Here is a 13158-nt window from a genome sequence, read left to right as displayed (position 1 = left end):
CTGGAACAGACTAGAGTCTGGAAATAAACCCAAACATTTATAGTTGATTATCTTCAACAAAGAGGCAAGAACATACAATGAGAAAAAGTCTCTTCAGGAAGTGCTGTTGGGAAAGTTGGACAGCTGCATGTAAATCAATTAATTTAGAACACACCCTTCCACCACACACAAATTCAAATGGCTGAAAGGCTTAAGCATAAGACTTTGTTTATGTCCATAAAACACCATGAACATAGGAACATAGGCAAAACATTCTCTGACATAAACCCGGACACATGTCTTCTAAGGTCAGTCTCCCAAAGCAATGGAAATAAAAACAAATGAGACCTAATTAAACTTAAAAGGTTTTGCCCAACAAAGGAGACTATAAACAGACAAGCTATGTAATAAGAGAAAATACTTGGAAATTATGCAAACCTACAAGGGCTTAATTTTCAAAATACACAAACAGCTCACACAACTCAACAAAAAAACAACCCAATTGAAAACAACCAATTGAAAAATGGGCACAAGAACTAAAGACATTTTTCCAAAGAAAATATACAGATGACCACAAGCACATGAAAAGAAGTGCAACGTCACTATTTATTACAGAAATGCAAATCAAAATGACAATGAGGCAACACCTCACACTGGTCATTAAAGTCTACAAATAAATGCTAGAGAAGGTGTGGAGCAAAGGGAATCCTCCTGTTGGTGGTAATGTTAGTGCAGCCACCACAGCACTGAATTTCCTTTAAAAACTAAAAACAGGAGTTCTCAATGTGGCTCAGCAGATTAAGGACTCGCCTCTGTGAGAATGCAAATTCCATCCCTGGCCTCATTCAGTGGGTTAAGGGTCCAGCAATACCACAAACTGCAGTGCAGGTCACAAATGTAGCTCAGCTCCAGTGTTGCTGTGGCTGTGGCAAAAGCCAGCAACTGCAGTTCCAATTTGACCCCTAGTCCAGGAACTTCCATGTGCCACAGGTGAGGCACTAAAAAGAAAAAAAAAAATTACCATATGATCCAGCAATCCCACTTTTGGGCATATATCTGGATAAAACTATAATTCAAAAAGATACATGCACCCACATATTCATAACAATATTCACAATAGCCAAAACAATGTATGTGTCCAAAATGAATGAATAAAAATAATGTGGAACATACATACAATGCAATATTAACTACTCTGACATGAAAAAGAAAATAATGCCATTTGCAGCAACATAGATGGAACTAGAGATGATCGTACTAAGTGAAGCCAGATAAAGACAAATACATATATCACTTACATATGAATCTAAGATAGAACACAAACCCATCTACAAAACAGAAACAGACTCACAGAGACCAGATTTGTGGCTGCCAAGGGGTAGGCAGGTGGGGGAGGGATGGGGGCTGGGAGTTAGCAGATACAAACTATGACATACAGGAATGCACAAGCAACAAAGCCCTACTATTTAGTACAGGGAACTATAATCAATATCCCGTGATAAACCATAATGGAAAAGAATATTTACAAAGAATGTGTATGTGTGTGTATGAAACTGAATCACTTTGTTACACACCGTTAACACAAGTTGAAGTGAATCAACTGTACTTCAAAAAGAGAGAAAAGGAAGGAATGGAGGGAGGAAGAAATATACTTAATGACCCCCATCCAGGCCTCCCCTCTTGCCAGGTCTCCCCAGACACTACCATCTGTCCAGCACATGCTTTGTAGCTACCCCATACTCCAGTGCCTGGAAAAGCTCTAATTTAGATCACCAAAGCCCTCTATCTTCAGCTCCCAACGGTCCTTTTACGGTCAGCCCCTCTAGGAAGATTTTCCTAATCCAGTACGTCTGGATAATACCCCTCTTACTATCAAAACCCCAAACTCCAGATTTTCTCTTATCCCACTATTTCAATTAATTCTGTTAACTAATTTTTCCCATCTGTCCTTTTGAACCATCCTCAGCATTAGATGCAAGAGCAGAAGAGGTAATAGCTACAAATCCCTAGAAGGAATAAGTGTACATGTGCTAACTAGATTCTTGCTCTCCATGAGCCTTGGCACAAAGTATGCATCTCACAAATACCAATTCACCACAAGGTCATGTGTTAAACCAAAAAAAAAAAAAAAAAAACTGTAGAAAGACTGCAGGTTTTGTGACAAAAGGACAAAAAATTGGGGGACTATGGCCAGAATCAGTGCTGCTAAGACTATTCAGTCAATACTGAGCATTACTAGGCACAGTATTTTAAGTAACAATCAAAGACTGCAAACCTTCCCCCACTAGTTTGTATCTTAGTAACTGGAAAACTTAAAGGGGGGATAAAACACTACACAAACAAATAAGCTCTTTCTTGAAATAGTACCTAGCACAGTACCTTCACATATCAACGTAGGTGCTCCACACACCTTTAGTTGAAGAAGAAAAGAGACACCCACATGCAAAATATCTTCAACAGTTTTGTTGGCTTAAAATGTTTTTTCTTGGAGTTCCCGTTGTGGCGCAGCGGAAATGAATCTGACTAGGATCCACAAGGATGCAGGTTCAATCCCTGGCTGGCCTCACTCAGTGGGTTGAGGATTCGGCACTGCCATGAGCTGTGGTGCAGGTCACAGATACAGTTCGGATCTGGCATTGCTGTGGCTGTGGCACAGGCCGGCGGCTGTAGCTCCAATTTGACCCCTAGCCTGGGAACTTCTACATGCCTTGAGTGCAACCCTAAAAAAGAAAAAAAAAAAAAAAGTTTTTTCTTTAGGTAACTGGCAATGATGCACATAGCAAAAAAAGACTTGGCTAAATCTCAGGTCCTTTTCCAATTTTTCTTCAGAACAGAACATTTTCAATGCCAAAACCCTCCTTCACATACAAATAGGATACGGCAAAAGTGAATCCTTACAATGGACCCTGGAGCTAGTTCTATTCATAACATTCCCTAGAGCTGGCCAAAACACATGGAGAATGCTCAGCTAAGAAGAATGAGTGCCTGGGTGAGCGCAGTGACATAAGATCCTGATCTTTTTACATTCACTCTGTCCTTCTACCCAGGAATTGACTTCCTGCTATACTAGAGATTCGGAGATAATAACGTGTTCCACCCTCTTCATTTGATTCTAAGTAAATATGCTGACTAGACGAACACTTATTTACATTTAAAAGCAAAGCCTCCAGAAAGGTGTAAAGTTTATTAACATCTTAAAAAAAAAAAAAAAAAAAGATGGAACAGTAAACAGCTACTTAATTGGCGACAGTTCCTTAATTCCTTATTTACAAGTTTTACTACAGGAGGCTGGTTTTAATCAGCATTTCAAATAATCAAAGGATGAGAGTGTTTTCCTAGAAATATCAGTATTTCACGCTCTAGATAAAAGATTCTTGAAAATATTAAGTGACTGCCCCAGTTAGAAACAGGCGAATACCCTAAAAATATACTTTAAAAAGGATAACTGCAACTTAAACATGAATTTTTGCAAAATTCTTATTCTCAATCCAATCTGCTTAGAAAAGCTGGCCTTAAAAAAAAAAAAAAAAAAAAAAAAAAGGCAACACATGACTATGTCTTCATTAAGTACATGCTTTCAAGCTAATTTAAAAAGAAAAGAATATCTGATTTAGGGTTTCCAGAGCTTTAGGAGTCCATCTTCACTGTATGTAGCAATCAGGTTCTGATGAGGGTGATGTGCGATCCCAATCACATCCTTCTCATGAACCTGGAATAAATAGGTAAAGCACAGGGTTAGAGTATATATGTCTACAACAGATCACTCTGAAGAAGCTTCCAGAGCCACTGGGAGGAAAGAAGAGTGAAGCTTCTACTTTTCATCAAAGGAATCGAGCCTAAGGCAGCCTCAAAGAGGGCTAGACATACACACAAATCAAATATTCAAAGGAGCGATCACGCCGCTGATCATATTTTCTGTACTACTGCTCTTCATAATGTGTGAACAACACTTTGTGCCGAATCACTTCTGCACTACAGCTGATCCTGGTCATCATCAACATTCTGTAAATACTAAGCCAAGACAATGGCCGAGACCAAACAATTCCTTCAATTCAGTGAACTCAGTATTTTCCAGGCCCCTTAGCTAGAGGACACTCTATCTACCTCATCTTGCTTTGCTCACATCTTTCATCTGTACTAGAGGCTTCACAGAGCAGGTGTACCAAAAGGTCACTCAATAATAATCTGAGACCAGAGATTATTCTCTAACAGAGAAATGTGTGTAATTTTTCATACATTCACCAGACCACTTCTTCTGCCTGGACCCCAGACAACTACATTTTCCCTACCCCATCCCCTTCGCCCCTTGCATCTGGGCTATGGACATGTGATTGAATTCTAACCAAAAAAAAAGAATGAGGAACAATGTAATATAAACCATCTCCAGATGTAGGTCTTCAAAACATCCAGTATACCCCCCAGCTATCTTTTCTCCTAAGATCTTAGAGGCCACATATTCCAAATGGCACAGCTAAAAGACGTAAGACAATGCAACTTATATCACATTGTGACATAAGAAATAAACTCAGGCCACTAAGATTTGAAGATTATTTGTTATAGCAGATCGCATTCATTACTCCTTGTACTAACTCTTTAAGACACAGAGCTGCTGGAATTCCCTGTAGCTCAGCAAGTTGAGGGTCCAGCATTGTCACTGCTGTGGCTCTGGTTACAGGAATTTCCATATGCCACGAATACGGCAAAAAACAAACAAAAAACCCAAAACAGAGTTGCTTAAAAACATCATAATCAGTTTGATAGGATAATATACAAGTAACCTGCCTTTGAAAGACATGGAGAAGACCAGCAATATCTGCCACCCCCCAATCACTCTAGGGAAGGTCTGACTAATCCAGCTGGCCAGACAGGCATGTTTCCCTTTGTTCTCTGCTTTATGTACACCCATCCTACCCACCTGAAGCTGAAGCTGAGGGCTCAACTAAAGGATGACTTCCTGATAATAAGAGGTAATTCAATGCAACTACTTATGGGCCCTTTGTTTTATTTAGTGGTAACAGTCTTACTTTTTTTGCCATTTCTTGGGCCACTCCCGTGGCATACGGAGGTTCCCAGGCTAGGGGTTGAATTGGAGCTGTAGCCGCTGGCCTACACCAGAGCCACAGCAACACAGGATCCGAGCCACATCTGCAAAGTACATCACAGCTCATGGCAACGCTGGATCCTTAACCCACTGAGCAAGGCCAGGGATCAAACCTGCAACCTCATGGTTCCTAGTCAGATTCGTTAACCACTGAGCCACCACAGGAACTCCCAGTCTTACATTTTTTGTTTTTGTTTTTTTTGTTTTGTTTTGTTTTTTGGGTTTTTTTTTTTTGCTATTTCTTGGGCCGCTGCCACGGCATATGGAGGTTCCCAGGCTAGGGGTCCAATCGGAGCTGCAGCTGCCAGCCTATGCCAGAGCCACAGCAACGCAGGATCCGAGCCGCATCTGCAACCTACACCACAGCTCAAGGCAATGCCAGATCGTTAACCCACTGAGCAAGGGCAGGGACCGAACCCGCAACCTCATGGTTCCTAGTCGGATTCGTTAACCACTGCACCACGACGGGAACTCCCTAGTCTTACATTTTTTATATCAAGGTTCACACTAATAGCAGTCTAGAAAAGGTTTACTTCAGAGTTCAGAAAGATACAAGCATGAATATAATTTCTATAGATGGCCTTAAGTCAGTAATACTTACTGTCAAAGTTCTCTCCAGTTTGCCAGTGACTGTGCTGAAACAGTAGAGCACAAAGTCCTCCCCTACACAGTAGATCCATTCACCACGGGGAGAGAGGGCACAGCAAACAAAGTCACCTCCTTCTCTCTTACCAGAGCTGAAGCTTCTGACAATCTAGATCATAACACAGCCCAAGGTGAAAATAAGACATCTGGATTAGTAAGAGTTCTACTGCAGCAGTTTAAATGGGTATCTTTTTATTACTTTGTACTTTGGTTTACTGTCATTTATAATTAGGTTACCAATCCCACTCACCATGTGCTAAATGCTCCTGCCTCTAAAATATTCAAAGGATAAGCTATCTAAAGTTAGTGACAAAGAGAAATTTACAATTGACATGTCCCAAGTCACCAATCCTGCTCTTTAGTCTATTGAGCCATTTTAACTTGAAGCAAATTCATTACTACAATTTCCTAAATCAATATTCCACTGGCTGTCCATGCTCTGTGGACCCACACTCCCCATTTTCCTCTAAAAGAATGAGACAGATGCCCTCCCCATTCATGATGGAACCCTTGTCTCCAAGACCCTGCTCTATTTTAAATACCATTAAAATCATCATAAATCAAGTGAAGAGAAATCAATCTCAAAAGGTTAAAAAGATTACATATTGCATGATCCCATTTACTTACTATTCTCAAAATGAAAAAATAATGGAAAACAGATTAGTGGTTGCCAGAGGTTGGGGCTGCACGGGAAGGGTTTAACTATAAAAGTATAGCACAAGGGAGTTTCTTTGGGGGTGATGAAACAGTTCCGTTTCTTAATTGTGGTGGTGGTTACACAAATCATATGAGACGAAATTTCACAGAACTATTCATGCCCCGCCTCAAAAATGAAAGCATGTAAAAACTAGTAAAAATCTAAATAAGGTTTGTATTTAATATTAATAGTATTGTACTGATGTCAATTTCCCGGGGGGGCGGGTTAGTCTTTATTTACTTTTAAATTGAAGTAGAGTTGATTTAAATTTCCTGGTTTGGATAACTGTACAGTGGTTATGTAAGATGTTATCCTTGGAGGATACAGGGAAAGGGTGTATAGGAACTCTCCAACCTGTTTTTGCAACTTCTTTGTAAATCTAAAGAAATGTTTTCAAAGGTTCTTTTTAAATTGGAATATAGTTGCTTTATAACATTGTGTTAGTTTCAGCTGTAAAGCAAAGTGATTCAGTTATACATATACACATATGCATTCTTTTTCAGATTTACGTTTTTAAAAAATCAAACAGAAAACTAGGAAGTGGGCAGCCATGGTATTAGGCACTGTCCCAGCAGATACTGCAGACCAGCCATCTCAACCACAAGTTCTAGGACACCAATTTATCATTTATAAGGTCTCAAGCAAGAGAGTTCCATACACCAGCCCCTTGGTGTTCTCCAAGCTCAGCAGGATCCCCAATTGCTCAGGCCAACATTTCAGTAGCATCACAACACATCCCCAGGGCTTGAGACCTCAAGCTCGATGCTCCTAATGTCCCTGGTGCTACAAAAGTGATGTTTCTTGGGAACCAGCAGGTGTCCTGATTACAAATATACATCATGAAAACACTATCACTCTTTTCCTACTGGAGTTCCACCTTAGACCATAGGAAGCTAGGAGATGTCCCAAGATGGTAATCCATCTCCCTCACTCACGCACAGACTGTTTTATCTTAAAATCTTCAGTGAGCTTCTCAAATAGGCTTAAAGACAGATCAGTGTTATTTATCCAAAGGATGCAAAAGAAAGATCACACTACACAAACACCCTGGGGAAAGGAGATAATTTCTGAGATGCCAAAGAGATATTTTGTAGACACAGAACTTAACCACGTCTTATAAACAAATACAGTATGTACGGTTTGTAAAAGGGTAAAACCATATTCGGTTACTTAGAAGTGCCAGGACCAAGACATTCTGATTTGGGAACCGCCCACAGGACCTGAGCAAAGGCATTTTCTGAGCACTCACCTGTCCCTGCATGTTCATGATGACCACTGTGTTAGATCTGTTGCAAACCACAAAGTGTTCTGGGTTTTTAGGAAGAAGGATCACGCTGTTAACAGTGATGTCGGTCCCTGCAGTGCTGCCCAAGGATTTAAAGGTATTGGAACATTCTGTGGTTTTCATGTTCCAGATCTACAATACAAAAGTTCAAGGCATAAATATTTTGGGGGAGGTTTACAATCTCTAAAGTTTCAGGGCTGAAAATTAAGTTACTAAAAAAGAAAAAAATTGACTCAAGAGAAAAAGCTTCTTAAAGTCCAAATACCTAGCACTATCATACACATAAGTGGCTCAGGTCACTGCTGAGGTGGTTTTGTTTAGTCGGCTGTCTTTTAAATTTTTTTTAATTATGGAGTTCCCTTCATGGCTCAGCAGAAACGAATCTGACTACTATCCATGAGGACGCAGGTTCAATCCCTGGCCTCACTCAGTGGGTTAAGGATCTAGTATTGCCATGAGCTGTGGTGTAGGTCACAGACAAGGCTCAGGTCTAGAGTTTCTGTGGCTGTGGTATAGGCCAGTGACTACAGCTCCGATTTGGCTCCTAGCCTGGGAACCTCCATATGCCTCTGGTGTGGCCCTAAAAAAAAAAACCAAACAACAAAAAAACAAAGTTGGTCCAGAGTGGCTCAGTGGAGCAGTACAGGTTGCAGACACAGCCCGGATCTGGTGATGCTGTGCCCTGGCATAGGCCAGCAGCTACAGCTTCAATTCAACCCCTAGCCTGGGAACTTCCATATGCTGTGGGTGTGGCCCTAAAAAGCAAAAACAAACAAAAAAACAAAGTAAATTATAGTTTATTTACAATGTTTTGTCAATTTCTGCTATACAGCAAAGTGACCCAGTCATACACACACACACACACACACACACACACACACACACTTTTTCTCATATTACCTTCCATTATGTTCTATCACAAGAGACTGGATATAGTTCCCTGTGCTATATACAGTAGGATGTGGTGCAGGTTTGATCCCTGGCCCAGGAACTTCCAAATCCTGCGGGACTCCCCTATATGCTGATTAACTGGTATAAACAATGTAAAATAATAAAACCCTTTTAAAATCTATGATCTTTTCCTACAAAATTTTCCTTGGCTGACAAGCTTATGTACTTTAAAATTAGCTATGTGTCAACACTGCTACTGTCATAAACAATCAAAAGCTACCCTTACCTGGAACCAAAATCAAATGGTTTTTTAGATTTACATGCTCAGGGCCCTATGCTAAGATTCAGATTTGGTAGATCCTCAGGTGAGATGTAGTTTTGTGCATTTTTTAAAAGCTCCACAAACGACTCTCATCTTATACTGAGACTTAACTGAATGGAAGCCACAATGTTAAACACACATACACGAGGATCCATGAAGTGGAAGCTACTCTTGGCCAACTGTATTTGCCCTCCCAGTCCAAGATCTCTTGTACTAATAGTTCTCTACCCTAATGCTTTTCATCTTGCCCTTCAAGCTATTAAGAACTGAAGGGCACAGATAAACATCACAGTTATGAAAATGTAAGATGTGGGAGTTCCCGTCGTGGCTCACTGGTTAACAAATCCAACTAGCATCCATGAGGACTCAGGTTCGGTCCCCGACCTTGCTCAGTGGGTTAAGGATACAGTGCTGCCGTGAGCTGTGGTGTAGATCTCATACATGGCTTAGATCCTGCATTGCTGTGACTGTGGTGTAGGCCCGCAGCTGTAGCTCTGATTCGACGTCTAGCCTGAGAACCTCCGTATGCCTCGGGTGCAGCTCTAAAAAGATGAAGGAAAAAAAAAAAAAAGTGAGATGTGCTTAGAGAAGGGAGAGATCAACTATTGTCTGGACACCACTCACTTAATGAGGTATAAAAACCTCAAAGGCATAGACTATGCTGTGTTTCTTCTGTTCCTGCAATGGATCCTAACAGAAAAGAGATGTTGAATAAACAGCTACAAGTAGGAAGAAATAGTGGCCCCATCAGTTGTCCCAGTGCTTATTTTCTTAAATACTGTATTATCTGCCTCAATCTCCCCTCCAAAGCCCATCTGCCTAGGAGAGAAAGGAACATTTCAGAGATCAAGAGTTTTTAGAATATGGCAGGAGTTCCCACTGTGGAGCAGCAGAAACAAATCCAACTAGTATCCACGAGGACACAGGTTTGATCCCTGGCCCCGCTCAGTGGGTTAAGGATCTAGCGTTGCCATGAGCTGTGATATGGGTCAAAGATATGGCTCAGGTCTGGTGTTGCTGTGGCTGTGGTGTAGGCCAGCAGCTTTAGTTCCTATCTGACCCTCAGCCTGGGAACCTCCATATGCCACGGGTATGGCTCTTAAAAAATAAATAAATAAATAAAAAATAAAAATAAAAAAAAAAGGACTTTCAGAACATTGTTAATCAACTATAATAAAAAAAAATTTTTAAAGTCAGTGAGCTGCTTTATCCTACTCTTTGTAGAACTAAAAGGGAAAGACCACAAAACAAAGATACCTACAAAAGCCACAACCCCAGTGGCATTTTAAGGTTGTGAGGCCCACATACACAGCATAAGAGGGCAAGTTCCATTACTGAAGCACTAAGAGCTCTGTGTATTTTCTGGTCTATCCTGAGGAAGAATATATCCCCTACCTTCAGTCTTCTGGTTCAATTCCCAAGCCAGAACAAGCCATCTCAGAAGGTGTTCTGACTGTTAGGGAATTTGTATTAGAATATTTAAATCTTCAGCAAAAGAACACTTACTTGCATAAAGCAGGGTTTTTTTGTGTGTGTTTTTTTTGGGGGGGGGTCTTTTTTTTTTTTTTTTTTTTTGGTCTTTTTGCTATTTCTTTGGGCCGCTCTCACGGCATATGGAGATTCCCAGGCTAGGGGTCTAATCAGAGCTGTAGCCACCAGCCTACGTCAGAGCCACAGCAACACAGGATCCGAGCCACGTCTGCGACCTACACCACAGCTCATGGCAACGCCGGATCGTTAACCCACTGAGCAAGGGCAGGGACCGAACCCGCAACCTCATGGTTCCCAGTCGGATTCGTTAACCACTACGTCATGACGGGAACTCCTGGTCTTTTTTTTTTAGGGCCACATCCTCAGCATACAGAGGTTCCCAGGTTAGGGGTCCAATCAGAGGTGCCACCGCTGGCCTACACCACAGTCACAGCAATGCCAAATCTAAGCCATGTCTGTGACCTACACCACAGCTCACAGCAACACTGGATCCTTAACCCACTGAGCAAGGCCAGGGATTGAACTAGACCTCAGGATACTAGTTAGATTTGTTTCCGCTGAGCCACAACAGGAACTCCGCACAAGGCAATTTAAAAGCAGGTCCAGAATGTAAATGGAATGTCTCAAAAATTTCCAGTGATTTTCTATTTGGATTTCCCATCTTTTCCAGAAAATGTGGCCCTCTTTTGAAAAAATAAAACTTTTAAGGTACTGAAGATCCCTAACTTTTAGCTGAGAGCTGAAGGCAACAAATTAAGAAAGGACTTAGCTCTACTCTACACTCTGAGAAAGGACTTAGCTCTACTCTACACTCCTCTTGCTCCTCAATAAACGCTGCTGGAAAGGCCCAAAAGGCGGGGAGGGGGTGCCTATGCAATAAAACAGAATTTATTCAACCACTGAGACCTTCATGAATTTGACTGTTGTGGGCTGACCATACTTACGGCAAGACAGAATTTAACCACTGTAAATGTGAGCTGATTTAAGTTTAGAACGCCACACCTTTCCTCTTTTCATACACATGACAGCACCTGTAGGTTTGACTTTGTAGGTTTGAGATTTGAGGTCCCTAGGCCAATAGGAATCAGCCACAGACTATTATTACTGTTACAGACTCTTGGCTAAAATACCTAATAAAGAGTTTTATCCACCACAATTACAACCATTATGACCACCGAAAACTCCTCAAAGGGCAAAAATGGAATAGATACCCCAAAATAAACCAGTTGCAAATACTTAACCTTTACAGTGCCATCAGAAGATGCACTAATAATATAGTGCCCATCCTGTGTAAACGTTGCTTCGTTAACAAAGGAGGAATGGCCACGAAACTCCTTCAGGGTTTTTCCAGATTTTAAACCATGAATTCTATCACAAATAAAAGCAAATGAAAAGAACAATTAACATTTCATATGTTATGAATGGGACCAAGTGTTGAAAGAATTTTAATTGAATTATAGAAGTGCATGCTATAATTTTGTCTGTTTTTGGCCACATCCAATGGCATATGGAAATTCCCAAGCTGGGGATCAAACCCACGCCACAGCAGTGACCTGAGCCACTGTAGTGATAATGCCAGATCCTTAACCCACTATGCCACAAGGGAACTCCTCAATGCTATTATATTAAGTGAAGAAAGAGGGCCATACAATTATGTATGTAGTATTATTTTCAGTATGTCAACTAATCAAAAGCCTGGCACAGGAGTTCCCTTGTGGTATGGAGTGGGTTAAGGATCCGGCTACAGTGGCCTGGGTCACCACTATGGTGCACGTTCAATCCCTGGCCTAGGAACTTCCACATGCCTTAGGTGCGGCCCAAAAAAAAAAAAAAAAAAAAAAAAAAAAGCATATTTTAAAAAACCACTTTGCCCAGAGACTGAAAGAAAATATGGCAATAATACCACAAGATTCTGTTTAGCAACAGACTTCTAGGTCTCAGCTGGGTCCCAGGAATCTGTATTTGTCACATTCTCTAAGGCAACCCTGATGCTGGTGGGCCCACAGACCACACTTTGAAAAACATGAAACACTGTTATAATCCCTTTCTAATCTCTCGTCTGGGTAAAGACCCAAATGGACAAAACAATAGCACTGTGTCAGCTGTACTTTGGAAAAATGAGCTCTCATGCACCCTCACTCTCCATATAAGCATCCTTTGAAAACATAAGGAATCAATAGTACCTCTTTCTGGGGCTTTATCATATCAGCCCCAAGTGAGGCCAGTTTGGGGATTCTTACTTACCTAATTGTCTGGTCAAAAGAAGCACTAAGGATCTGACTGCTATCCTTAGAAAAGCTTAGACATGTGACACCTTTACTGTGTGCCCTTTCAAATCTCCTTAAACACTGTCCACTCTGAATCTTCCATACCTTTATAAAAAAAAAAGAATAATAATAAAAATTTGTAAAAGAGCGTTCCACTCTACCCTGCAGAGCCAAACAAGATGCAATGCTCACTAATGCACTAAAAACAGCACTAAAAATGCATGGTAATAGCTGAATATGTTATGTCTGGTTCACACAGTACAATGATAACTTGAATCCTTTGAAACATAAACCTCTTTCCTTTTAAATTATTAAAACAAAAATTTAGACTCTAAGTTCATTTAGCAGAGACCATTTCTGTATTTTATCTAGTGCAGGGCATTTTACTAGCAATTAAATACAAACCACAGCTAATCAGCTGCTAATCACCTACAGACCATCCCACCCCCTAAAAATCCCAAAGCACAACACATCATATAA

General features: G+C 40.8%; 1 protein-coding gene across 3 annotated transcripts in view; it reads right to left on the bottom strand.

Annotated features, from left to right (window-relative positions):
- Positions 1-567: 567 nt before the first annotated feature.
- The window catches only part of SMU1 (SMU1 DNA replication regulator and spliceosomal factor), a 29889-nt gene continuing 17298 nt past the window's right edge, over positions 568-13158 (bottom strand). For 2 of the 3 annotated variants that reach the window (XM_084978732.1, XM_084978734.1), the window contains 5 exons: positions 12656-12783; positions 11653-11779; positions 7672-7839; positions 5682-5834; positions 568-3688 (listed from right to left, as the gene is read on the bottom strand). In XM_084978732.1, coding sequence (XP_084834858.1) covers positions 3590-3688; positions 5682-5834; positions 7672-7839; positions 11653-11779; positions 12656-12783 — 675 coding nt within the window. In that variant the 3' untranslated portion in view covers positions 568-3589. 3 annotated transcript variants of the gene reach the window in all.

This window comes from Sus scrofa, chromosome 10 (genome assembly GCF_054392235.1).
Source record: "Sus scrofa isolate SSC_HxYL_T2T_F1_AM1 chromosome 10, Sscrofa_HxYL_maternal_Yorkshire_Landrace_v2.0, whole genome shotgun sequence".
NCBI lineage: Eukaryota > Metazoa > Chordata > Mammalia > Artiodactyla > Suidae > Sus > Sus scrofa.
This window is presented reverse-complemented; position numbering and strand designations above follow the sequence as displayed.